The sequence below is a fragment of the Gobio gobio genome (assembly GCF_949357685.1).
Source record: "Gobio gobio genome assembly, chromosome: 6".
NCBI lineage: Eukaryota > Metazoa > Chordata > Actinopteri > Cypriniformes > Gobionidae > Gobio > Gobio gobio.
The window spans coordinates 60,808,229-60,834,503 of NC_137102.1; the positions used below are offsets into that span (position 1 = coordinate 60,808,229).

Below are 26,275 nucleotides of genomic sequence, written 5' to 3' on the forward strand. Positions count from 1 at the left end.
TGGATGATGCTCTCCACACACATTTATTAGGTTTTATAGTTTGGATGTTCATGCTACTCCGGGCTCTCACGTCCTTGAGTCGACATCCCAAGCTCATGTTTGAGACCCTTCTCGTGTTGTGCTCACACACTTCACAACCTTGGGGAGTCCAGACACTTCCAGCGCGGCGGCGTTGGTGTTCTCGTTCCCCATATTCCCCAGTGTAGCTTTTGATAGGGAACATCTCTGGTTACTTGACTGACTGTAACCCTTTTCCCTGAAAAGGCGGGTACGAGTTGCTGCGCTTCATTGCCACACTGAGGGCGTGCCAGGACATTCTTCAGACAAAAATACCTGATGAGCGCACCTGTCCCACGTCTATTTATAGCCTCTGACGTGCACATTCCAATGACATCATCATCAATTTATTTACGGCAAATTCTTTGGCGTGTTTGCCACGAGTGTTCACAACCAGTCAAACAAAGACGTTTTCCCCATAGCGCTTAAAATCAAGTGCAGCATCTCGTTCCCGCTTTTTCAGGGAGACGATTTTATCAAAAGAAAAAAGACTGTATAATCTCACTTTTGCAGCTAGGAAAAACATTTTATGGATAACTGACAAGACTCCGACTATATGGGGTTGGCACAAGATTTTGATGGAACTAATTCTGCTGGAATATTGAACTTGTCTAAGATATTGGTCAGCCAGACCAATTTTATAGTGTCTGAAAGCCCTATATCAATAATCTAGGGACCGAATTGTCAACGATTCTTTGGAAAGGTTTCCCCAATCATGAGAGTACATGAAATGTTAATGTACTTTTAAGTGGCCTAGGTGTGCTCATTATTACTTGTGCCATTTCTTTTTTTTTTGTTGCCATTTTCGGAGTGTCTATTTACACTAAGTTGCCTTGTTGGCAAGTGCTATTTGCACTAGCTCCGCCTAACAATGCCTGGTTGGGCCAAACAAGATTGAAAAAGATGCATGTTTGTTGATGTCTTCAGTGGCGTAGTCTGTAATGTGTAATGCTCAAGGATCTTAGTTTTGACACGATCGACCATGTTCGCTTTTATTGTCCCATTAAGGCAGCATCCATTTAATAATGTTAATAAATATAATCATTTACACTTTATGTTATTATTGCATCCTGTTAATGAACAACAATACTGAGGTGCAAATAGTGTGTATCTGTCTAGCATGTGCAGCATCTAATTACTATTTACACATTTCAAACCAGTGGCGGCTGGTGATAATTATTTTGGGGGGCGTTTGGGGGTCAAATTAATACAAAGCAGTACCAAGAAGCATGTTTGCTAAATTAAAGCATTAAAGAGAAACTCTGCTAACTCTGCCCAAAAACGTTAGTTTCATGCTATTATCAAGATGACTCAGATAGATATCCATTTGTCCGGCGTCCCTCACTCATGAAACATATTGAAAAACATATAAAATAGTTAACCCATCAAAGTCAGGTTTTATCAAATGCTGAGGCTCTTACTACCAGCCGGCACATCGTATGAGTAAACTATTTTATTTTTATATCATGTTTGTATGTATATTTCTGGATTTTGATGGGGGCAGCGCACCAGCGCCCTCTATTGACAAGCCGCCACTGTTGCAAACAAATTTTGCATTGTGTAAAGCAAATATATCACTATTGCACTGACTGACAGCTTCAGTGATTTATGAAGTGAGAGCGCGCTGCTGCTTCTGTGTAATACATTTACAAGAAAAGTTGTTTTTCATGAGGCTTTTGTGAGTACTTGATACTTCACCTTGACTAAATTTATTTTTGAACTATAGTGATTTTATAATGTTTCATATTTATTCATAAGTGAAACGTGTGGAAAAATATTGCAGGAAATGGCTAATATGAGCCAATAAATGCTAGATATGGTAATTAATGTATTTTTTATTTTTAAATAAAAGTGTTTTCTATCAAATCTTGGATTTCCTACATCTTGAAACGTTCGATTTTGCAAATGGGAATAATCTCAGAAGGATGAACAAATTATGTTTTTGGTCATCAAGCTATTTTAATGTCTATTTTTAAATGAATTTTTACATGAATTACCGCTATATCCTGTGGATGGCGGGAGAGGGGCATTTATTTGGCTCATATCAGCCATTTCCTGTAATATTTTATGACTCAGTTTCGCTTTAAATATACAGTGAGGAAAATAAGTATTTGAACACCCTTTTATTTTGCATGTTCTCCCACTTAGAAATCATGGAGGGGTCTGAAATTGTCATCGGAGGTGCATGTCCACTGTGAGAGACATAATCTAAAAAAAAAAATCCAGAAATCACAATGTATGGTTTTTTTAACAATTTATTTGTATGATACAGCTGCAAATAATTATTTGAACACCTGAGAAAATCAATGTTAATATTTGGTAAAGTAGCCTTTGTTTGCAATTACAGAGGTCTAACGTTTCCTGTAGTTTTTCAGCAGGTTTGCACTGCAGGAGGGATTTTGGCCCACTCCTCCACACAGATCTTCTCTAGATCAGTCAGGTTTCTGGCCTGAGTTTGAGCTCCTCCAAAGATTCTCTATTGGGTTTAGGTCTGGAGACTGGCTAGGCCACGCCAGAACCTTGATATGCTTCTTACAGAGCCACTCCTTGGTTCTACTGGCTGTGTGCTTCGGGTCATTGTCATGTTGGAAGACCCAGCCTCGACCCATCTTCAATGCTCTAACTGAGGGAAGGAGGTTGTTCCCCAAAATCTCGCAATACATGGACCCGGTCATCCTCTCCTTAATACAGTGCAGTCGCCCTGTCCCATGTGCAGAAAACACCCCCACAGCATGATGCTGCCACCCCCATGCTTCACAGTAGGAAAGGTGTTCTTGGGATGGTACTCATCATTCTTCTTCCTCTAAACACATTTAGTGGAATTATGACCAAAAAGTTATATTTTGGTCTCATCTGACCACATGACTTTCTCCCATGACTCCTCTGGATAATCCAAATGGTCATTGGCAAACTTAAGATGTGCTGGTTTAAGCAGGGGAACCTTCCGTGCCACGCATGATTTCAAACCATGACGTCTTAGTGTATTACCAACAGTAACCTTGGAAACGGTGGTCCAGCTCTTTTCAGGTCATTGAGCAGCTCCTCCCGTATAGTTCTTGGCTGATTTCTCACCTTTCTTAGGATCATTGAGACCCCACGAGGTGAGATCTTGCATGGAGCCCCAGTGCGAGGGAGATTGACCGTCATGTTTAGCTTCTTCCATTTTCTAATGATTGCTCCAACAGTGGATCATTTTTCACCAAGCTGCTAGGCAATTTCCCCGTAGCCCTTTCCAGCCTTGTGGAGGTGTACAGTTTTGTCTCTAGTGTCTTGGACAGCTTTTTGGTCTTGGCCATGTTAGTAGTTGGATTCTTACTGATTGTATGGGGTGGACAGGTGTCGTTATGCAGCTAACGACCTCAAAGAGGTGCATCTAATTTAGGATAATAAATGGAGTGGAGGTGGACATTTTAAAGGCAGACTAACAGGTCTCTGAGGGTCAGAATTCTAGCTGATAGCAGGGTGTTCAAATACTTATTTTCCTAACTGTATATTTAACATTATAAACTCACTATATTTAAAAATAAATGTTGTCAAGGTAAATAAATGCAAGGCCTGACTATTTAAGTGACATTATTCTGATTATTGAGGATTACACTATTGATGCTGTTAAAGCTACCTCAGGACCTTGAAGATACCGACACGCCAACCAGTGACATTTGACCGGAAGTTTTCAAGCTGGCTTGTATCATTGCGGACGTTCTTAAGAACGTTCTATGCATATGGTCAATTGAAACGAGTGCCAAAGATCTCAAGTGAGGAAAGAGAGCGCCAACGAAGATTAGGCCAAGTCACACGGCGAAAACAGACTCAAGCTCATAGCCCACAGATTGACTCAGGGTCGGACGAAAGTGAAACAAACACCAAAAAAAGAGCAAGACGAAAACCATACAATAACTAAGCGCTCAGGTAGAAGCTTTTAAAAAGTACAGTTGACAATTTGAATTGTATATAGTTGTATATCCCTTACCTCAATGATATATTGTGTTACTCGAAGTCCAGAGGATGCTGGGGTTCCTGAGTTACTATCGATCTTATGTCCAGGATTTCTGGAGGATCTTATGTCCAATATTCCACGCTCAACTGTTAGTGGGATTATAACAAAGTGGTTGGGAACAACAGCAACTCAGCCACAAAGTGAAATCACAGTTTCACTTCGAAATAAACACCCATAATTCATCAGATCCATTGATGATGTCATTAAGGAAGTGCCTTTTTTTTGTTTTTGTATTTATAATAATTAATAAACATGATAATAATCACTCGCATATCAAAATATGTTTAACACTTTGATGAAATATTGAAGCTTGCTATAAAAAAAAATTGACTTTTTTTCTGAATCCTCTGAGATAATCTCACCGTCTGGACGTTATAACTCCAAATCACACGTTTATTCATCACGATTCAGAGGAAAAGTCGTAATTGTGAAATAAAGTCGGAAACAAGCTTCCTGTTGAACAGATATAAAAAGAGAGAAAATAAAATAAAAGACTTGTTTAAAGGGGTTTACTGGATGGAACTGAAGATAAATATGTAAATCAATAATCAATTACAACAATATGCAGAAGAAAACATGTTTTATTTGGAAAAAATGTGGGCAGAAAAAGAAAAACACACACTTGGAAAAAAGGTATGGGTTCCTTTTATGCATTTAGTTTGAATTACTTCTAAATTTTAATCAAATTGTATTAATTTAGCAACTCATAAACATACATATAAAATAACCCATTCACCCTCTGGTGCTGCTCGGACATTTTTGTCCAAAAAATGTTGCGTTTTATTTTGCGTTTAATCATAAAGGTATGAAACTTGGTAAAGAGTTTGGCACCTGCTGTGTGAACACACATATGGGCATGATTTGAAGAGGCTAAACAGTCCTAAATAAAACAGTCACGCTTGTGTTGTTCACACAATGGAGATGAATGTCCTCTAGTGGAAGCGTTTGGTACTGCGCATAAGCAAAATCACTGAAAGCTAATTTTTTGAGATATCAACCTCAAATTTGGAGCATAACGTGTTTAAATTTATGGCTTTGATTTTCTCAGTTTTAGAGTAAAACATGTTTTGGAAAATATATAACATTTCAAAATATTATTTTGGTAAATAAATAAACAAATTTCTATACCTTTTTGTTTTACTTTTTTCACTTCAGCAATAATCTGGAAGTGTCTTCTTTAAAAAGAGACCAAAGAATCAAATTTTATGAGTTGGACATAACATTTTCGGATCTATAATCAAGTACTCGAGTGGTTAAACAGGTAATAAATGGATCTTAACTATTCCATAAATATAATTTAGTATCATACAATCTCTAAAAATACAAAATATTAAACAAAAAACATTATCTAACTAAAATATAGTAGGTAATTTGATTTCATTGAAATAAAAAAAACTGTCATTTTTGACCGCCACGCAAAGAACATTAACATGCAATTGAATCATTTAAGACATTTCTTTATAGAAATATCACAAAGAACCTTACTGTGCGTTCACACCAGATGCGAATGACGTGAATAAATCGCGCATAGTTGACGCTTGTACATTGTGAGTTTACTCGCTTCATTCGCGCGTCATTCACTTCACAACAGACGTGAATTCGTGTGGCTGACGTGGATTGTTTTAAAATACGGCGAATAAGCTCAATTTGCCGGCTTTAGCTAGCTTGTAGTCTCAATATATGTAGAGCTCAAATTGAGTAAAGAGCGTTTTTTACAACTCACCAGACTGTCCGACCTCCTCACTCACTTTCTTTCAAGCAAGATCCTTTTTATTCCTGTTTCTATAAAGTACGAAGACGTGTCGTACAGCTCTCATTGTTGTCACTACTAGAGCAAGCTCCTGATTGGTTAACACCTCATTCGCGCGAATATCCGACCAAAGTTCAGATTTTTCAACTTGCGCGAATCACACACTTCGTGCGTCAAACGCCCCGAAGTGCTCAATTCGCACCGCCTCATTCGCACGAATTGCGCCGCAGAATGTCTATTCCCTTCTTTGCATTGACTTAACATGTAAATCACTCGCGCTTGACGCTTCATTCGCGTCTGATGTGAACGCACCCTTACAGTTCTACAAAGAAACCCCATTGAACATTGTTGCTAAAACCACACATGAGGGCGAGTAAATGTTGGCAGATGGCTCACAGTTACTTTCATGAGCTCATTGTTTCTGCCTAAAAATGCATACATGATGTTAGCTAACTGCGTGATTGCTATATGTACATTTCTGAAATACATAACTGGACACAGTTAATAACAGATCACTCTAAATTGTAATGTAGACGCATGCGTTTTCTGTAAAGCTCCTTTGAAACGATATGTATTGTGAAAAGCGATAAACAGATAAATGTGAATTGAATTGAGTAGATGCTGGGTTTTTTAGGTGCACTGTCCCTGTAAGAGCACCAGTGTATGGAGCCCTATGGAGCTTATGCGTTTAACGTTTGCTCGCAAAAGAACTCAAAAGGTTTGCGAGTGAACGCAAAGTTTCTTGTGAGAACGCAAACATTTTTCGAGTGAACGCAAAGACAATAAAATATTTTCTTTTTTTTTTCCATCACCATGTCCCTTTAGTGGCTCCGTAGCTTTGAGACACCATTTCAGCAAGCAAACAATAAAAAAAAGCTTTATATATTTTTTGTCTACACTTACTCATGATATGTATCATGCTCATGCATTCAATGATTTTAGTTACATATGTGTAAATGTCTGTAGGCTAGCTGTTGATTAGCCAATGGTCCAACAAGTGATTTTACTGAACATTTCTTGATAGTTTATTCAATGTACTTTTATTGTGACGTTTACACAAGTAATATGATCCTGTGAAGTAATACGGTTTTGCAAAGTTACAAACCAAAATGTGGTGCAAAAGCATCATGTACTGTTTAAATGTGCGTCTGCTGGGCTTTTTCATACAAACACAGGGTCTAGTTTGGCCTCTAACTGAAACAAATATGATATGACACAAGTCTATCTATGTGCGATGATTTTCACAGATCACATTTTCATGTAAAGCAGTTATTTTTTAACACTATGAAAAAAGAGCACCTATAATATGTCAGATATAAAAGCAGTTGTTAAGTGATGCTTCTATTCCCTATACGCTTCTAAGCTTTAAAACAACACATATTTTGTGTTGGTTAAGCAAGTAACACGGTAACTTAACCCATGAGATTAACAATTAATCGATTGTAGACAACAATCTACTAAGGGAATTAATATGAATTGACATTCCTAATTCAAATCTTTAAAGTAAGCTACGTTTATACCGTTTATACCCAGGTCATTTGCCAGAATTGACAGTTAAAGCCGTTATTGTTATTGTTTGCAGCGCGAAAAAAAATGACGGTTATTTTCGTCAGTTACAACTCCTGAGATCTAGCGCCCGCTTTAAATTAGACAGAGATAAAGTAGTGCTGTAAGATTACATTCATTTGAATGAAATGAATTAATTATAGCATTTATGTGAATTAATTATCGTGAGAGAGAGAGAGAGAGAGAGAGAGAGAGAGAGAGAGAGAGAGAGAGAGAGAGAGAGAGAGAGTTTGAATTAGCCTACCTCTGTCTGAGTTTATCTATAACAATGAAGCTGAGAGTTTGATGAGGTCCTCTTTAAAACAGTGATGTTACTTGTAGCTGAAGAAGTTAGTTTATTAATAAAAGTCGCGGGGTAGCGTCAAGATTGTGCTCCTCCTGTTTTTCTGCGTGTACAGCGCGATCTCCGATCTCTGTTTGTGGGACGTCACGTGATGTGTGCGAAGATGCGCATTAATATGGAACGTGATTAAACTGGCCGGAACTACCTGTGCGGTTTCAGTAGACACCTTCCAGCCAATCAGAATCGAGTATTCTGATGCATTTAAACAGTTCATTGTTATGTAAAATAAATCACATTTTCAATTAATTTAATTTTCCAAGAGTCAAAATGCCCCACAAGCAAGCGTAACTCTAGGGATTTGTAAAAACTTATTTCAATAGACCATTTTACAGCCTACGTCACACTGACGTCACGCAGGTTCAACTGCGCATGTCGGTTGCAGAAGACGATCCGGAATGTGTTATAATGTATGAAACACATGCTTAGGCTATACATATAACAACAGTTGAATGATTTCAGCAAATAAGCAGTTAAATTTGATTACATGTTTGATTAAATTGCTGACACTGAATGGAAATAATGAAAATTTAAGTTTAAGATATTTTTATTTTCAAAATGTAGGCTATATATATATCCTTTTCCGTCAGTGGAACAATACTACAGCCTGTAAAACAAATATTAAAATAAAGATCAGTAAATAATGATAATATAAATCATATAAGTAAGGTAAATATTAGTTAATATATTGGTTTTATATTTCCCCATAGAGGCGCTCAAATGCCGCTTTGCGCAGAAAGGGATTTACACGAGCAGGAAAGAGCGCATCGTTTTTCTAATATCTTCATGTTTTCTCCTGATGTTCCAGAACTGATAATTGTAGTAAAAGTTGTGAACAGCGAATTTATTTTCTACAGGGTCAAGAACTTCAGGCTTTGTTTGATTATGCGCTGCGAGAGAAAGCCAAACTACAAATATCCGGCATGTATTAAATGCACATAAACTTGACGCACCTTAAGTTTAATAACAAATACAAACTGTGTTAAATAGAGTTTGAAGTAAAATGTATCTGTCCTACGGCACCGTTTTTCAAAGATTTTAGAAAATAAAAATAAGAGATTCCATGTCCAGTAGAATAAAATGGAGTAAGCCTGTTGTTAAATTCGTGGAAAATTTGGTGACTAGTTCGCAAAACGTAGGCACAGCTCACAAGCTCTCTCTCGTTCGGCATGAATATAATAGCTGCGATGTAACATTTAATTGTGAATCTAATATTTATTTTTTAATATAATATTTATTTATTATTTTGGAAATAAATGTTTGTGCTTCGCTCGTGTCATAACATTAATGTAAAACAGCATTCACATACAAAAAAAAAGTGTTTTGTCCGACCGGTGATACTCTACAATCAAACTATTGTAATATGCAGACAACATTTTGAAAATAACTTCTAATTATCTACAATTAGCCATCTATATTATATATCTATAAACATGGGCATCGGAAGCAAAAAAAATGTGGGTGGGTCCTCAGAATTTCCGCTTTTCTTGTTAAACGTATAGCTCGGAAAGACAAAATTACGGATATCGCCATATCATTGAGAGCGGCAGTAGTGTAGGGGTAAGACACACGGCATCTAGTTTTGACACAAACCGACCCGCGGTTCGAGTCCGGCTTTCGCCGAATTCAATCTCCTCCGTTTTCCCATCACATATCAAATCGGAAAGGCATTTATTTTCAATAAAAATTAAGAAAATATTAGAAAAGTGGAAATAAAGCGTCTAACGTTTTTAATAATAAGTGTTTATCGATTAGGGGTAGGTAAACAGACATGTGCTGAATGTTAGAGACGATAAACGTGAGTGGGTCCAATATCATTGATCGTAAAAAGTGAGTGGGTCTTGTCCCACCCACATCAATATCTTTATTTGTGAACTTGGTTGAGGGATTTGATTGGTTGTCAATCATCACCGGATCACTGAATGCAGCACTGTGTCAACATCCCCAGCTTTAAAAATCCGGCTCTCATTGCCAATGCAGTTAATGGCCCAAGCAAGTCGGACAAAAACGTGGCAGCAAATCCGGCTTCCACAACTGAAGCTGCAGGGAACAGAAAGACCAGGAGCGCTGGGGCGAACGCAGCTCCGGCCCCCAGCAAAAACATGACAAGCATAATCAAATATTTCATATTGTCTTTAGAGAAACGTTCATAGTTCTGCTTTTCTTCACTCTCTCTCCTGTGCTCCTCTTCTTGGATCCAGATGTCCAGGTCCTTCTTCTCTTTCTCTTCTATTTTCAGTCTCTCCATCTCCTCCTCCATCTCTCTTTCCTCCAGTCTCCTCAGCCTCTCCCGCTCTCTCTCCAGAGATGCTCTGAACTGCTCCAGCCTCGCAGGGATCGGTTGCACATTCTGCTCTTCTTGCTTTATATCCGTCTTTATCTGTTTAATCCAGGCTTGTATGAGTTTCCTTTTTCTCTCTGTGTCTTGCCTCTCTTCATTCATGGACGCAAGGAACGCACGCCATCGATCATCAGCCAGCTTCCTCACCTCCGTTTTGATTTTCTTCATTCTTTCGGCCATATTAGCTTGCATTTTCTCTTCTATTAACTTCTGGGCTTCCTGCATGATTTCCGTGATTGGACTGGTGAAGTGGCGGTTCTCGTTTTGAGCGAGCAGCTTGTCCACCCTCTGAAGGAGTCGACACACCTGATCTGGGTTTGTAGGGTTTGTGTTGTCAAAAGCAACGAAACGCCTCCCAAATCTCCTCACGAGCTCCTGGATTTTCTGGTTTTGTCTTGAAATGAACGCTTCAATGGATTCTCCTCCTAGTGTGTCCGCGTGGGAGAATATGAGGATGGTGTGATGAGTGACGTCCTCACGAAACATCTTCAGAATCATCTCTACGGTGCGCTGCTGCTCTTCTGTGTATCGCTCGGTAATCGGTATGACGAGTAGAAACGCATGAGGACCCGGAGAACACAAAGCCATGCAACGTATTACTTCTTGTTTTAGTTCTTCCTCTGGTAATTCTGTGTCAAAAAAACCAGGCGTGTCCACAAGAACCAGCTCTCGTCCCTCCACCGTTGCACGTTCTCTCTTGCACTCTTTTGTGACTGAGCTCATGCTCAATTCCTCATCGAAGCGATGGTTTCCCAGGATGGTGTTCCCCGTCGCGCTTTTCCCTGCACCGGTTTTCCCCAGCAGAACCAGACGCAGTTCACTCGGAGGGACTGTGAACTGATGATCCCTGCCTAATGGACTTTGAGAGGTTTGAGCGGGTCTCCGTCTCACATTTGAGTTTCCGCTGGAACTCATCCTCTGATCACTGTGTGCCATCTTTGATCCTGAGGAAAAAACAAAGTATTAAAGGGTTAGTTCACCCAAAAATGAAAATTGTCATTGATGGCGAGGTGGACGAGCGAGAGACATGGGAGGAGCGAGCGAGACCGGTGAGTGATTGAGAATGAGCGTCACCTCTCGAGTCCTCTCACGAGGGAGCCCGGAGGCATATAAGGACGAGCGACTCCAGTGAAGGACGAGAGAGGAACAGTGCCCGGTTGCATAAAGCACCTTAAGTGTAATTTTCCCTTAAGTTCGCCCTTATGTTTCCCTTAAACCTAAGGGTGTTGCAGAAAAAATACCTTAAGTGTTACTTAAGGGTTTCTTTAAGTGAAACGTCATAAACACTTAGAATTCCCCTTAAATGCTGTTTTTTCACTTAAGTAATCCCTTAAAAAGCGTTAAGTGTTGCATAAAACCCCTTAACGGTCATTTCCCTAAGTATATAAGGTTTGGAAATCGTAACCTTAAGAGTAACGCAGACAAAAATAAGACGACGTGGCTGAACCAGCTGAAGATCATTATGTGCCAAGAAGAATTTTTGGGGATAGTGAAAACCCTTTGGACCATCTTAGCGATGAAAAATTGTTGCAAGAATACCGATTTGACCATCACACATCGCAACCACTGTGACACTGAACACTTGCAGTCATACGAACATTTCTGAATGAGATGAAAAAAACTCACATAATTAAAGAAGTCGTTTGACGTTATAACAAGTCATTAATGTCTTTTAACTTATATGTTTCATATAGTAGAACCGAAGCAATAGATTGTGAATTTAAACATTTCTCGTTTGCCAGCGGCAGAAGTCAGGAGCGATCAACGGGATCTCACAACATTTTTAAATAGGCGCTATCTTTACAAATAAACCACAGATTTGAGCTTTAAACTACTATATTTTCAACTGAACAACTCTTAAAACTACATTTCGTGACACAATAACAGTAGTATTTTTTCAATTTCGTGGCCGCACATAACCACTGTGAAAAGCGCAAAAGGACGCGCGTCAATTTAGCTTCAAACGCTTGCTTTTACGTGTGTCCATCTCGATTTAGACGCGCCAATGCATTCAAAGTTCAAGCATAAAACTAGACGCAAATTTGACGCTCTATTCACGTTTGGTGTGAACGCAGCATTAGTGTTAGTGTTTTGCGTATCTATGGCAACAAGACTTTTCTAACGTGAATCCAGGATCGCTGTCGTGAAACACTTACCTAAGAGAACCGTTTAAGAGATTATATGCAACACCCTTAAGTTATTCTCTTAGGTAAGGGGAAATCGCCCCTTAAGTATCATACTTGAGGGAAAAACTTAAGGTGCTTTATGCAACCGGGCACAGGCCTGAAATGTATGTTGTGTTTTGCTTGTTTGTTCTGTACGTAGTCATGTTATTTTGTTGATTTATTTTATTAAAGTCTTTTAAATGTTCGCCAGTTCCCGCCTCCTCCTTCCTCCAATAACATTTCACCCGTATTCGTGGACGTGCGGACGCTCTGACGTAGATCGACGACACTTGGTCTTTTTTTAAACTTTATGTAAAGAAACCAAGCAAACAATCATGTTGATAATCATTTGTGCAGACTGACCACAAGTAGGGTATCTGCGTTGTGCAGAAGTAATAACTTCTGCGTTGTTGTTTGCGTCAATGTGCAATTACACATGCAGACGCTAGGAGGCAGTGTCCACGCGCATGTTGATGGTTATCCACAATATCAAGACAAAAGCCGTAGAAAAAGCGGCTTGTTTACATTGTCATTGCATGCGTCTCAATCAGCTCCTGGTTCAGTAGTCAGGGCACTGATCAGGACAAGAGTCAATGGGCTGATCCCTGATCAGTGCCCTGATGATGGCGGCAGATAGCGGCTTTTCTTGCTGCTTGAGTTGTTGTATCGAATACAAATTTAGCATCTCTAGTTGATTAGTAGAGAGGCAATCTGGCGCTGGAATGAGCTGAACTTAATTCCTATCGACCAGCTCACTTAGCACAGCGTTCGTGGCTCGATTCGTGTTTTCCAAGATGGCTCCTGTCTGTATACGCGTAGGCCAAAACGCGGAAGTGAGTTAGCATTTTAGCACTTCCGGTTCCCTCGCCCTAAAGTCTATGGGTTTTTTGAATGGGTTTTTGCTAAATCGCCTGAAATAAGGTCTGTGGTTAACAAAGCCTCTAAATATTTTCACGTTTTGATCTATGACATAAAACACATTAGTTAAAACCTGCTTGTGATTTTTTAAAACTTTATTGTGTCTTAAAAACGGTGGTTGCTAACAAGTTGCTAAAAGGGACTACATCCTTTGGCGGGGACTTTAGACGTCATCGTGACAAACAGGAAATCTCTCACTAGCCCGCGTTTCCGTCTTATGAAGAACTTATGTGGCGTGAATAAATCGCGCTATTCGCGTGAATTTGGGTGCTTGAACATTTGAGTTTACTCGCTTCATTCTCGTCTCGTTGAGGAATGGCTGACATGGGCTGTGTTTACACGTCTTTTTTTGTTAAAATCTACTGTTAATGTGTGACAAAACGTAGTTTTAAGACGATAATGTAGTTGTTTCAAGCTCAAATCTGTGGTTTATTTATAAAGAGAGCGCCTATTTGAACATTTTATCTGGCGTTTTCGGAGTTGTGAGCTCCAGTGGGTCAGCGGCGCTCAGCGCTTGTTTACCCGGCGAGAGTAAACTTTCCGCGGCCGGTCCTTCTGCCGTTGGCTCTGATGTCTCTGTGGCGTCTCCAGCTATAATTCGTCTTTTAATATAATATAATATAATTTGTTCCCTGGCAAATCGTTTAGGCTGAGGGCAAAGTGAAGTTGCATTACTTTTTTTATTTTATTATTTAACTTTACGTTATCGTTGTAGCTGACTAGAACTGACTTTGAATGTTTGACTGAATTGTTTGCTTTTTTTTCATGGATAGCTTATTATACCTTTTACTTATACTTTTGTATTATTGATCATACATAAACTTGCATTTAACAAAAAGAGACTGGGTTGTGTTTCATGTAATTTAATGTTATCACAGTGATAATCATATTGTCTGAAAAAAACATTAACAAAAGATAAAAATCTCAGAGAGGCAGGCATAAACAAAATTAGTTTCTAACATTTTGGGGAAAAACGAATGGGCAATATTTCTCATGAAAAAGTGGATAAGTGTTCATACACAGCGCAGATCATAATGAGCGAGCGTGCTTTTTAAATAAAGTTTGATGATGACGTTGATCCGCGACCATGGTGTGCTGTAGTAGTCCGTTTATAGCCTACCGTTAGCATTTTATATCTGACGGATTTATTTAGGCTTCAAAATGTATACATTTTGGATTAATTTGTAAAGATTATCTTGATAGACAAAACGTGTAAGGGTCATAACTCTTTGTTGAACACAGATCTTATTTTAGGAAAATGCATTTTAGTAGTATTTTTTATACTATTTTTCATATTTTTATTCTTAGAATTTGTATTACTATGTTCTTGTTGTGTTTGTATTGTATATGTGCACTGGAAGCTTCAGCACCAAGAAAAATTCCTTGTGTGTGCAATCACACTTGGCAATAAAGCTCTTTCTGATTCTGATTCAGAGAACGATCTACACCATGTGTCAATTACCCCTAGGTTCATTTTTCACCGGAGTTGTCCTTTAAACAGTCAATTTTGAAGTGATATAGTCTTGATAACTCAGAGATGTGGATTCGGACAGCAGTTAAATGTTAAATGACAGCAGTTAAATGACCACAGGACCTTGTGTTTGTCTAAAAGTGTAGGCAATACTTGCTTAACGCTGTCGTTGACGGTCTGGCGCCATCTCGTGACAGAAAACACTAAACCACCAGGGGTTACAAAGGAAGACTTAAAGGGTTTCACAGTGGGAACTTTACTTTATAAAGTTTTAAATATGGATATTTTTCTTACACAAACGCATCGATTCGCTTCAGAAGGCCTATATTAACCCTCCAGAGCCGCGTGGAGCCCGTTATTTGACGGACAGATGCACTTTTATGGACTTCAAAAACAGCTACAACTATTATAAAGCTTGGATTAGCCAGGACTTTTTAAATATAACTCCTATTTTATTCGTCTGAAAGAAGAATGTCATACACACCTAGGATGAGGGAGAGAATCATGGGTTAATTTTCATTTTTGGGTGAACGATCCCTGACAGCAATTCATTTCAACATGGTAAAAACAAATCTTTTCAGCTTAAAGTAGTTTGGAACTATTTTTCTTCGCGGAAGCTTTGCGTAAGAGCTAATCAAATATTTAAACTATGTTTATGCTCCGCTTCGCGTCGGGGTCCTGATTAGTCGGGGTTTATTCTGGGATAACAATTATCCCTTACATAACACACATTTACATACAACACACATTATTTAAGACATACACACTCCCAGAACAGGAGGAACGCCTTTATCACTTGAATCGTTATGACTATGATTTCTTGAGTCACATAATCAACACATAAAATTATACATAATTCCTTAACACAGTGTGAAGTAGGAACATCCCTGAATACAGACGCTTGCACTGTCCACATTGGGAGCTTTAAAAAAAATCCTTAATGCGTCATTAAATGCTCCCTGAAGCTTACTATAAAACTCACTATATCTACACCACCACAGATGTGCCTTATAAATGAAGTACAGTACATCATCTGAGCACATATGACATTTACGAACAATTTTGCCTGTCCATATTCACAGCATTGGCGCTGCACATCATTTCTGATAAAGTGACCCAAGCGTTTTATTTTATTCACCACAATTAAAACTTGGTCACCTAAATAAAATGAGGGAACATTAGATCGTCTTTAGTTTTAACAATCCCAACCACACTCTTTTTAGTATTTAATGTAATGCACACCACAAAACAATCGTCTAATCAATAAAGTTATCTTCAATTACCTTCGTTGGACATGTTTTCTCCTGGTTTCTCAGTGTGTGTGTGTGTGTGTGTGTGTGTGTGTGTGTGAGTCAGTGTTCTTGGACTGGGTTATCATGGTGGGCTGGACTTTCACAGAAACGAAACTTTTAGCCTTTTTTTGTTTTTGTTTTTTTGGATGCATCGATTGGCACAGGCTGAAGCCCAGGGGCTTACACTGGGGAGGGACATTTCGCGGCACGAACATTTTATATTTTCACATTTGTGGGAGTTTGCAGCAGTGACAACATCATTAAACCAACTCACACAAAGAGAACCCGAACAAGACCACAGGATGAGTCAGGATCATAAGAGTAATGAGGAACAGGACGGCGAGAAGTTACCGTTAACCAAACCGACCCGCGACAACAATCCAATGTCTCTATGGGACGGGGACCAAACGGCCCCACAGTCCCGGTTTTTGGTGTTCTGTACCCGGAAGTGTCCCCGTTTTACAGCTCGTTCAAAACAACCCGCAGATGCACAAAAGCAGCTGCTGATTATCGGAGCAATCGCGCATTTTAGCAGCGCGTCTCGACACATTTCATATTTGATCTCCTTATTCAAGTCAGAAATGTTGAACAAATTACAAAAATATTCAGGCAAATTAATACCCTTTTGTCTAATTTCACCATTTTTATTTGAAAATAGGCCTATGTAATGTGATTCATAATGAAATTAACAAACAAAGAAATATTAACAAACTTAAAAATACTAAAGCCAGATCCCCTTACTAAAATAAACCATGGTTTTACTACAAATAAAACCACAAAAAAAAGCATGGTTATTGTAGTAAAACCATGGTAACCACAAATTAACCATGGTTTTGCTTCTCTAACCACAGTTTAACCATGGTATTTGTAGTAAAACTGTAGTTATATAAATGGTATTCAATTAGCCAAAAAAAACATGTTTGCTACATTTTTACTACTATAAAACCATGGTTAATTTTCGTAAGGGTCAGGCAAGATTAATGAATGTGCATTGTAAATTAATATAATTCCATTTGTATCATTCAGTCAATAGAAAAGCTCCGTTTTTTTCTACCTGTATTGGGCTTAAGATTAGTAATGAATGTGTGCATATTGTGAATTAATTTAATAAACTTAGTTCCTAGCTTTCCTGGTAGCCTTCAGTAAATTAACATGTCTACGAAAATGATTAATAAAACATATAAATATCCGTTAACCATATGTTTACTACTTTCTTCACTGATGAAAATCTCTGCCCACTGGTTTTCTAGCTATTGTTATCTATCTTTTTGGCCATCAGAACATCTTAAAATGCACATATGTAGATCAAAGAAATAAAAATGTTCTCGGGGGAGAATGCCCCCAAACCCCCCTAACCTCACATTTGGGATCTCAGTGATTATAAACCTCCCTACTTTCCTGGATATGATAAGGGATTTACAATGTGGTCATGCAGAATAAGGCGTTAATATTTGCAACAATAAACAGGAGGTCTTGCCCAGGGTGCATTTCAATGTAGAACCGCCACTGACCCTAACATGCAACTTACCGCTTTATTAACTTCCTAAACTAAAGTGTCACGTTAAGTGGGAAAAACAGTCCAAAACCGCTTATAATAACTGGATCTGGCAACACGGAGAGGGCTTCCGCGCCCTCACTCATGCTGCGTTCACACCAAACGCGAATAGAGCGTCAAAATCGCGTCTACTGCTCTAGTTTCACGCGCAAACATTTTGAATGCATTCGCGCGTCAGCAGCGAGTTGGACGCGCGTAGAAATCGAGCGCTGGAAGCGAAATTGACGCTTGTTCAAGGCACTCCAGCAGAAATATGTCATAAAACACCACTCTGCCTCTTTTCATTTTCACTTTTATGTTCTTTTGTCATATTTTTAAAAATACATATAGTTTTGGATAAATTCCCCTTTGTCAAGCTAACAATAAAACCACCTTAAAAATGTTTTACTACCTTTATATTATGATTTTTTCATACTTTTCGAACTCCTTATAGGTGTCAAAATCACTGTTTTCTCCTTGTCGCACACCAAGACTTTTTAACTTCAACAATGAAAATACAGTTTAATAATATAACTTATCTGGTAACTATTAATGCACCTGAATTAAGCACTAGTAAAATAATTAAGATACATTATAATATTTAATGTGAAACCACTACTTTTTATACAAAATATATACAAAATGTATAATTAGCCTATTGTTGATGAAAATTTCATCAACAACAAATGAAGAAAAATCAAGCTAAATATCGCTTGAACCGTTAATATATTCATATGTCATTTCCAAACATGCTGTACCTTCAAAGGTGTTTTTAAAAAGCTAAACATTTTAAGTTACATAAGAGTATTTTGCATACACGAAATGCTAAGTATTAATTCAAAGCTAATCAATGAAGCTATCTTCCATTTTTTCACAAAAAAGTACAGAAATGTCTTATAAGAAATGTTCTAATAAGCTCTTACCCAAACCAATATTAAATGTCAGTGTGACCGGTCGGTGTACGGGTCAGCATTTGGTCCTTAGGACAGAATTTATCTCATTGACAAATTATAATTATTCTACATTGTGGACATACTGGTAAATAGTTACAAAAATGATCTTAGACAATTGTTGAGGGGCATGAGTTATTCAATTTTTAAATAACAGCTGTATATTGAGATGTGGTGGAAAGTCCCCGGTTTCCATTTCAGAAATCTTCTTATCATGGACAACCTGAAAAAGAAAGACTGGGAGCACAACTGAGAGAGAACAAGAAACATACCCGTGATTCTCTGGGACGACCACCCCGACCTGAAAGAGTCAAAGAAAACGAAAGAGATTCGGAAAAAACAACCTGCAGAAAATGAGAAACAAGTCAAGTCTGAAGATCCAAACCCACACCAATGTTTACTCATGAAACGTCAGCCAATAATTCAGTCACACCCGACACAAGATAAACCGGAGATCAATAATTTCACCTCAGTAATATTATTCAATCTACTTGATTAATCAATCTACTCATATTTCAGCCCATAAATATTATTCAATCTACTTAATTAATCAATCTACTCATATTTCAGCCCATAAATATTATTCAATCTACTTAATTAATCAATCTACTCATATTTCAGCCCATAAATATTATTCAATCTACTTAATTAATCAATCTACTCATATTTCAGCCCATAAATATTATTCAATCTACTTAATTAATCAATCTACTCATATTTCAGCCCATAAATATTATTCAATCTACTTAATTAATCAATCTACTCATATTTCAGCCCATAAATATTTATAAATCTACTCGATTAATCAATCTACTCATATTTCATCCCTAAAATATTAATCCATCTTCTCATATTTCAACCCTAAAATATTAATCAATGTACTCGATTAATCAATCTACTCATATTTCAGCCCTAAAATATGAATCAACCTACTCAATTAATCAATCTACAATCTAAAGCTGTTTCATATACTATCATATATATTTATATACACGTATATATGGCTCTATAGGCTCTATATCTCAGATGGGCTGCAGCATTAATTTTGCCTGAAAATATTGTTTTATCAGTTAAATTAAACACTAATTTCACATATGTCTTTCTTAATTTAAGCACTTTTAAATTACCCTTTCATAAAAATGACTGTTTTCTAGGGTTTCACCGCAGCTTATCTTAATGCCCCTTGCGTTAGTACCCTTATCTTTACCACTCATTGGGTACCTCCCATGACTACTGGGTACTAAAAGAGTGTTATTATGAAAGAATATCTTTTCTTTGCTAAATCGGCCACCGTAGGAGTTGAAACGAAATCGGAATTGAGAGGAACAGAAACTAAAATTCACTGGATGGTCATGTACCTTTTCACCACTAGATGGGGGAAAATATCACTCAGTGTAGCTTTAACATTGAAATCACTCGCGCCAGACGCTCTATTCGCGTTTGGTGTGAACGCAGCATTACAAAAAGCTCTTATTTAAGCTCTTAGAATATTCACTCTTCCCGCAGCGACATGAATCGCAAAAAGTCCTATGAGCCTATAGGATGTGGTTCACACGGCTTAGTCATTTAGAGACTGGATGTAAAATTCAGTCGCACACTCTCAAATTTTAGTCGCAAAATGCGACCATTTGATCGTAGTCTGGAGCCCTGCTGCATTGATTTGGACCTTCATCCGTTGGTTGCCATTGAAGTCCATTATGTGGAGAAAAATCCTGGAATGTTTTCTTCAAAAAACTCGACTGAAGAAAGAAAAACTAAAGTGTCACGTTAAGTGGGAAAAACGAGTCCAAACCCGCTTATAATAACTGGATCTGGCAACACGGAGAGGGCATCTGCGCCCTCACTTACTAAAAGCTCTCGAGTCGCGTTCACTCTTCTCGCAGTGACATGAATCGCAAACACTCATATGAGCCTATAGGATGTGGTTCACACGGCTTAGTCATTTAGAGAGCTTGGAATTTTTGAATATGAAAAGAAATTGTTGACCTCATAGCTGGCTACGGCCGTGCTGCTGATTATAGGAGCAATCGTGTAGTGATTAGTGATTATTTTCACCAGCAGATGGCGCTGTGAGAGACGCTGACTCTACTTGGTCGCGCATGAAGAAGAGCAGAGCTTCATTATCGTCAAATATATAAAAAAACATCGTTATCGCTTTCAAGGTAGTAACATACTAACTATTCGTGTTAAATTAAAGTAATGTTTGTATTGTCCCCAAAATTTCCCAAGTCACAAGCAGAGTTTACCACACATCTAAACTATAAAATAACCTTAACAGTCACACTTGCAACAAATATATGTGCAGAATACACACTTTCTGCTTAAAATGAGCCTAAAATGCAAAATAACAAGACAAATTAAGGATAGTAAGAGTTATTTGCAAGCATAAACGTAAAAAAACATGTGAAATAAAAAAAAATGTAATTTATGGGTGATTCTTAGACTATGGGCACTTTTATGTTCTTTTGTCATATTTTTAAAAATACATATAATTTTGGACAAATTCCCCTTTGTCAAGCTAACAATAAAACCACCTTAAAAATGTTTTACTACCTTTATATTATGATTTTTTCATACTTTTCGAACTCCTTATAGGTGTCAAAATCACTGTTTTCTCCTTGTCGCACACCAAGACTTTTTAACTTCAACAATGAAAATACAGTTTAATAATATAAATTATCTGGTAACTATTAATGCACCTGAATTAAGCACTAGTAAAATAATTAAGATACATTATAATATTTAATGTGAAACCACTACTTTTTATACAAAATATATACAAAATGTATAATTAGCCTATTGTTGATGAAAATTTCATCAACAACAAATGAAGAAAAATCAAGCTAAATATCGCTTGAACAGTTAATATATTCATATGTCATTTCCAAACATGCTGTACCTTCAAAGGTGTTTTTAAAAAGCTAAACATTTTAAGTTACATAAGAGTATTTTGCATACATGAAATGCTAAGTATTAATTCAAAGCTAATCAATGAAGCTATCTTCCATTTTTTCACAAAAAAGTACAGAAATGTCTTATAAGAAATGTTCTAATAAGCTCTTACCCAAACCAATATTAAATGTCAGTGTGACCGGTGTACGGGTCAGCATTTGGTCCTTAGGACAGAATTTATCTCATTGACAAATTATAATTATTCTACATTGTGGACATACTGGTAAATAGTTACAAAAATGATCTTAGACAATTGTTGAGGGGCATGAGTTATTCAATTTTTAAATAACAGCTGTATATTGAGATGTGGTGGAAATTACATTTAATCTACTCGATTAATCAATCTACCCATATTTCAGCCCTAAAATATGAATCAATCTACACATATTTCAGCCCTAAAATATGAATCAATCTACTCGATTAATCAATCTACCCATATTTCAGCCCTAAAATATTAATCAATCTTCTCGATTAATCAATCTACTCATATTTCTGCCCATAAATATTAATCAATGTACTCGATTAATCAATCTACTCATATTTCAGCCCTAAAATATGAATCAATCTACTCGATTAATCAATCTACCCATATGTGGCGGGGTGGGCGTGGTCCCGCGAGGTCTGTAGCGGGAGAGAGAGGGCGGAGCCGAGCGGTCGGTAAGTAGGTCAAGTGCAAATGACGAACACCTGTCTCTGATTGCAGTAATTGGCGTGGAGAGACCGCATATAAGCGGCTGCTGGGAGAGAGTGGGGAGAGAGAGACCGACTGGGACTTGCCACGTGAGCTGCCAAACAAGACCTGAGTGACTGTGCTGTACAAGAGAGATCAACTAAAAGAGAGAAGAGTGAACCATTGATGATTGAGGCGCCCTCGTGCGTGATTTATGTTTGTTTATGAGAAAGACTGTTTAATAAAGTTGCAAGTCCCAGTCACGCCGACCCCGCCTTCTTCCTTCCTGACCAAGAGTATTCCGAACCGCTTCACACTGGTGCCGAAACCCGGGAAGGAAGAAGAGAGCCGCCGCCATGCAGACCCCGCCAAAGACGCCGCTTGCGGACCTGGTGTCATCGCTCGCTGGTCTTCACCAACAGACCCACGAAGATCTGCTGGCCGTGAGGGCCGAGCAGGACAAACGTTTTGAGGCCCTCATTCTTGCCCAGCATGAAGACCGCGAGCTGTTCCGGAGCTGGATGGTCCGGGAGATTCCGGCCACCCCCCCGTCTACAACCGACTCGGCCGCCACCATCCACCTCTCGAAGATGGGCCCCGAGGATGATCCGGAGGCGTTCATCGACCTCTTCGAGAGGTCCGCCGAGTCCCGGGGGTGGCCCCGGACGGACTGGCCAATGCGGCTCCTGCCGCTGTTGTCAGGAGAAGCGCAGGTAGCCGCACACCAACTGCCAGTCCAGAATCTCCTGGACTACGAAGACCTGAAGCGCGCCATCCTGCAGCGGGTCGGCCGGAGCCCAGAGCAACAGCGGCAGCGCTTCCGAAGCCTGACCCTCGGCGAGTCCGGCCGACCCTTCACCTTCGCGCACCAGCTCCGGGACTCGTGCCGCAAGTGGCTGATGGCCGGCGGAGGCGACGTCGAGGGAATCATCGACCGTGTGGTGCTGGAGCAGTTCGTCGCGCGGCTTCCCCAGAAGACCGCGCAGTGGGTCCAGTGCCACCGCCCGACGTCGCTGTCCCAGGCCATCCAGTTGGCGGAGGACCACATGGTGGCGTGCCACGGGGTCGGCGAGCCCCTTCCTTCGGCTTCTCTCTCTCTCTCTCTCTCTTCTCCTTCCCCCCCTCTTCTCTCCAAGCCTGTCCCTCTTCCCAGGTCGCGCAGCGGGTTTCCGCCCAGGCCAGCACCGAGGTGGAGGACAGGGCTGCCCGCGGAGGTTCCGGCAGTACCACGACCATCAGTTAGAGGAGGGGGAGCCACCAGCGACCCGTTCCTCACCACGTCCGCGTCGGCGCTCTCTCCGCGCCAATTTGGGGAACCGCTGCCAGCCACTAGAGTGGCGGGGAAGTCTGGGCCGGCTTGTTGGCGTTGTGGGGATCCCGGACATTTTATCGATCGGTGTCCGGTGATGGAGGTGGGGACATTGATCCGGGTCCCCGACGCGCCGCAAGCTGCCCCCGATCAAGCTGGCCTGTACCAGATACCGGTGAGTATCAAGGGGGGTACTTATCAAGCTCTGGTGGATTCAGGGTGTAACCAGACCTCCATCCATCAAAGCTTGATTCAACCTAAGGCGTTGGTTAACGGCCGCGTGGTTAAGGTACGGTGTGTGCACGGGGAAGTGGTGGACTATCCGTTGTTGCCCGTGGATATTCAATTTCGGGGTAAAACGCATAGTGTTGAGGTTGCAGTTAACCCGCACCTCCGGCATCCACTAATTTTGGGTACTAATTGGCCAGGATTTAATAAACTATTGGGGCACTTGTGTGTGGATGCCTCTTGGGGAAAGTGTAAAAAAAGGAAAGAGACGGTTGCTCAGGTGGGAGAGGTGGATTCGGGACCTCTGGGTGCTCTTCCAGGGGAACAGAGCGGTCTCGAGCTACCCAGCCTCACAGACCGCGATGATTTTCCCCTGGAGCAGTCCCAGGATGAGACGCTTAAACATGCGTTTACTCAGGTCCGTTCCATCGACGGCCATCTCCTCCATCCTGACCAGCCGCTCTCTTATCCTTATTTTTCTGTTTTAAAAGATAGGTTGTATCGAGTGACCCAAGACGCTCAGACAAAACAAGATACAACCCAATTGTTAGTGCCTAAAAGCCGTCGGGAAATGCTTTTCCAGGCGGCTCACGCGAATCCTATGGCCGGGCATTTAGGAACAGCGGCGACACTTAACCGTCTAATGGCCCGATTTTTCTGGCCGGGCATCCACGAGAATGTACGCAGGTGGTGTGCGTCTTGTCGTGAATGTCAGTTGGTGAATCCACCGGCCACCCCAAAAGCACCATTGTGCCCGCTCCCGTTGATGCAGGTCCCCTTCGAACGAATTGGCATGGACCTCATCGGGCCATTGGAACGGTCAGCACGTGGGCATCGCTTTGCATTGGTTCTGGTGGACTATGCAACACGATACCCGGAGGCAGTTCCGCTCCGCACTATTTCGGCGAAAAGTGTCGCGAGCGCACTGTTTTCCCTAATCTCCCGGGTGGGAATCCCGAAAGAGATTCTCACCGATCAGGGCACGGCGTTCATGTCACGAACGATTCGCGAACTGTATGAATTATTGGGCATTAAATCGGTTCGCACCAGCGTCTATCACCCACAAACAGATGGTCTGGTGGAACGATTTAATCGCACATTGAAATCCATGATTCGTAAGTTCGTTCACGAGGACGCCAAAAATTGGGATAGGTGGCTAGAACCTCTGTTGTTCGCTGTTCGCGAGGTCCCGCAAGCCTCCACGGGGTTTTCCCCCTTCGAGCTTCTCTATGGACGCCAGCCTCGGGGGGTGCTGGATGTCCTTAGGGAGGCTTGGGAGGACGGACCTTCGGCGAGTAAAAATGAAATTCAGTATGTCCTGGACCTGAGAACAAAACTCCACACTTTGGGGCGGCTGTCAATGGAGAATTTGTTGCAGGCTCAGGACAGACAACGACAGCTCTACAACAGAGGCACTAGACTGCGTCAATTTTCACCGGGAGATAAAGTCCTTGTATTACTCCCTACGTCGAGTTCTAAATTACTCGCGAAGTGGCAAGGGCCCTTTGAGGTCACACGGCGAGTTGGCGAGCTCAACTATGAGGTCGTGCGGTCAGATAGGGACGGGGCACGTCAAATCTATCACCTCAACCTCCTCAAAAAATGGTCTGAGGCGGAGTCAGTGATGCTTGCGACGGTAGTGAGCGGAGAGGAGGATCTCGGGCCGGAGGCGGTCCAAAAGCCTCAATCTATCGCTCTGGCCTCGGGAGGAGACCACCTCTCACCCTCGCAGCTCACTGACGTAAGTCGTTTACAAGCAGAATTTGCTGACGTCTTCTCGCCCCTACCCGGCCGGACCGACCTCATTCAGCACCACGTTGAGACGGAGCCGGGCGTGGTTGTTCGCAGCCGGCCTTATCGCTTACCTGAACACAAGAAAAAAGTCGTTCAGGCAGAATTAGAAGCTATGCTAGACATGGGGGTAATAGAAGAGTCCAACAGTGACTGGGCGAGCCCGATTGTTTTAGTCCCTAAACCTGACGGCTCGGTCCGGTTCTGCGTGGACTACCGTAAGGTAAACGCGGTGTCAAAATTCGATGCTTATCCAATGCCAAGGGTTGACGAATTGCTTGATCGGCTAGGAACTGCTCGTTTTTATTCGACACTGGACTTAACAAAGGGATATTGGCAAATCCCCTTGTCTCCTCTATCCAAAGAAAAAACAGCTTTCACCACGCCGTTTGGATTACACCAATTTATCACCCTTCCTTTCGGCTTGTTCGGGGCTCCTGCGACCTTCCAGCGTCTGATGGACAGAATTCTCCGGCCGCATGCTGCATATGCCGCTGCCTATCTAGATGATATCATCATCTATAGTGCGGACTGGCAGCGTCATATGCAGCACTTGCGAGCTGTCCTGAAGACGCTGAGAAGGGCGGGGCTCACCGCCAACCCAAAGAAGTGTGCGATTGGGCGGGTGGAGGTAAGATATCTGGGCTTCCACTTGGGTCATGGGCAGGTGCGTCCCCAAATTGATAAGACCGCAGCCGTTGCGACCTGTCCGAGACCCAAGACCAAAAAGGAGGTTAGACAGTTCCTGGGGCTGGCGGGGTATTACAGGAGGTTTGTGCCTAATTATTCGGAGCTCGCCAGCCCGCTGACTGATCTAACTAAAAAGGAGGTGCCAGATACAGTTCAGTGGACGGAGCGGTGCCAGCAGGCTTTTACCCAGATAAAGGCTGCTCTGTGTGGTGGACCGCTCCTACAAGCTCCTAACTTTTCTCTCCCTTTTTCCC

General features: G+C 40.7%; 1 protein-coding gene across 1 annotated transcript in view; it reads right to left on the reverse strand.

The window, feature by feature from the left end:
* LOC307128604 (uncharacterized protein) overlaps positions 1-15,933 on the reverse strand; it is a gene marked incomplete at its 3' end in the record, with an annotated part of 51,643 nt that extends 35,710 nt beyond the window's left edge. The window contains exons 1-2 of the mRNA XM_079820518.1: positions 15,889-15,933; positions 9,630-10,995 (exon numbers count right to left, since the gene is read on the reverse strand). Coding sequence (XP_079676644.1) covers positions 9,630-10,995; positions 15,889-15,901 — 1,379 coding nt within the window. The 5' untranslated portion in view covers positions 15,902-15,933. The remainder of the gene's footprint in view (positions 1-9,629; positions 10,996-15,888) is intronic.
* Positions 15,934-26,275: the final 10,342 nt, after the last annotated feature.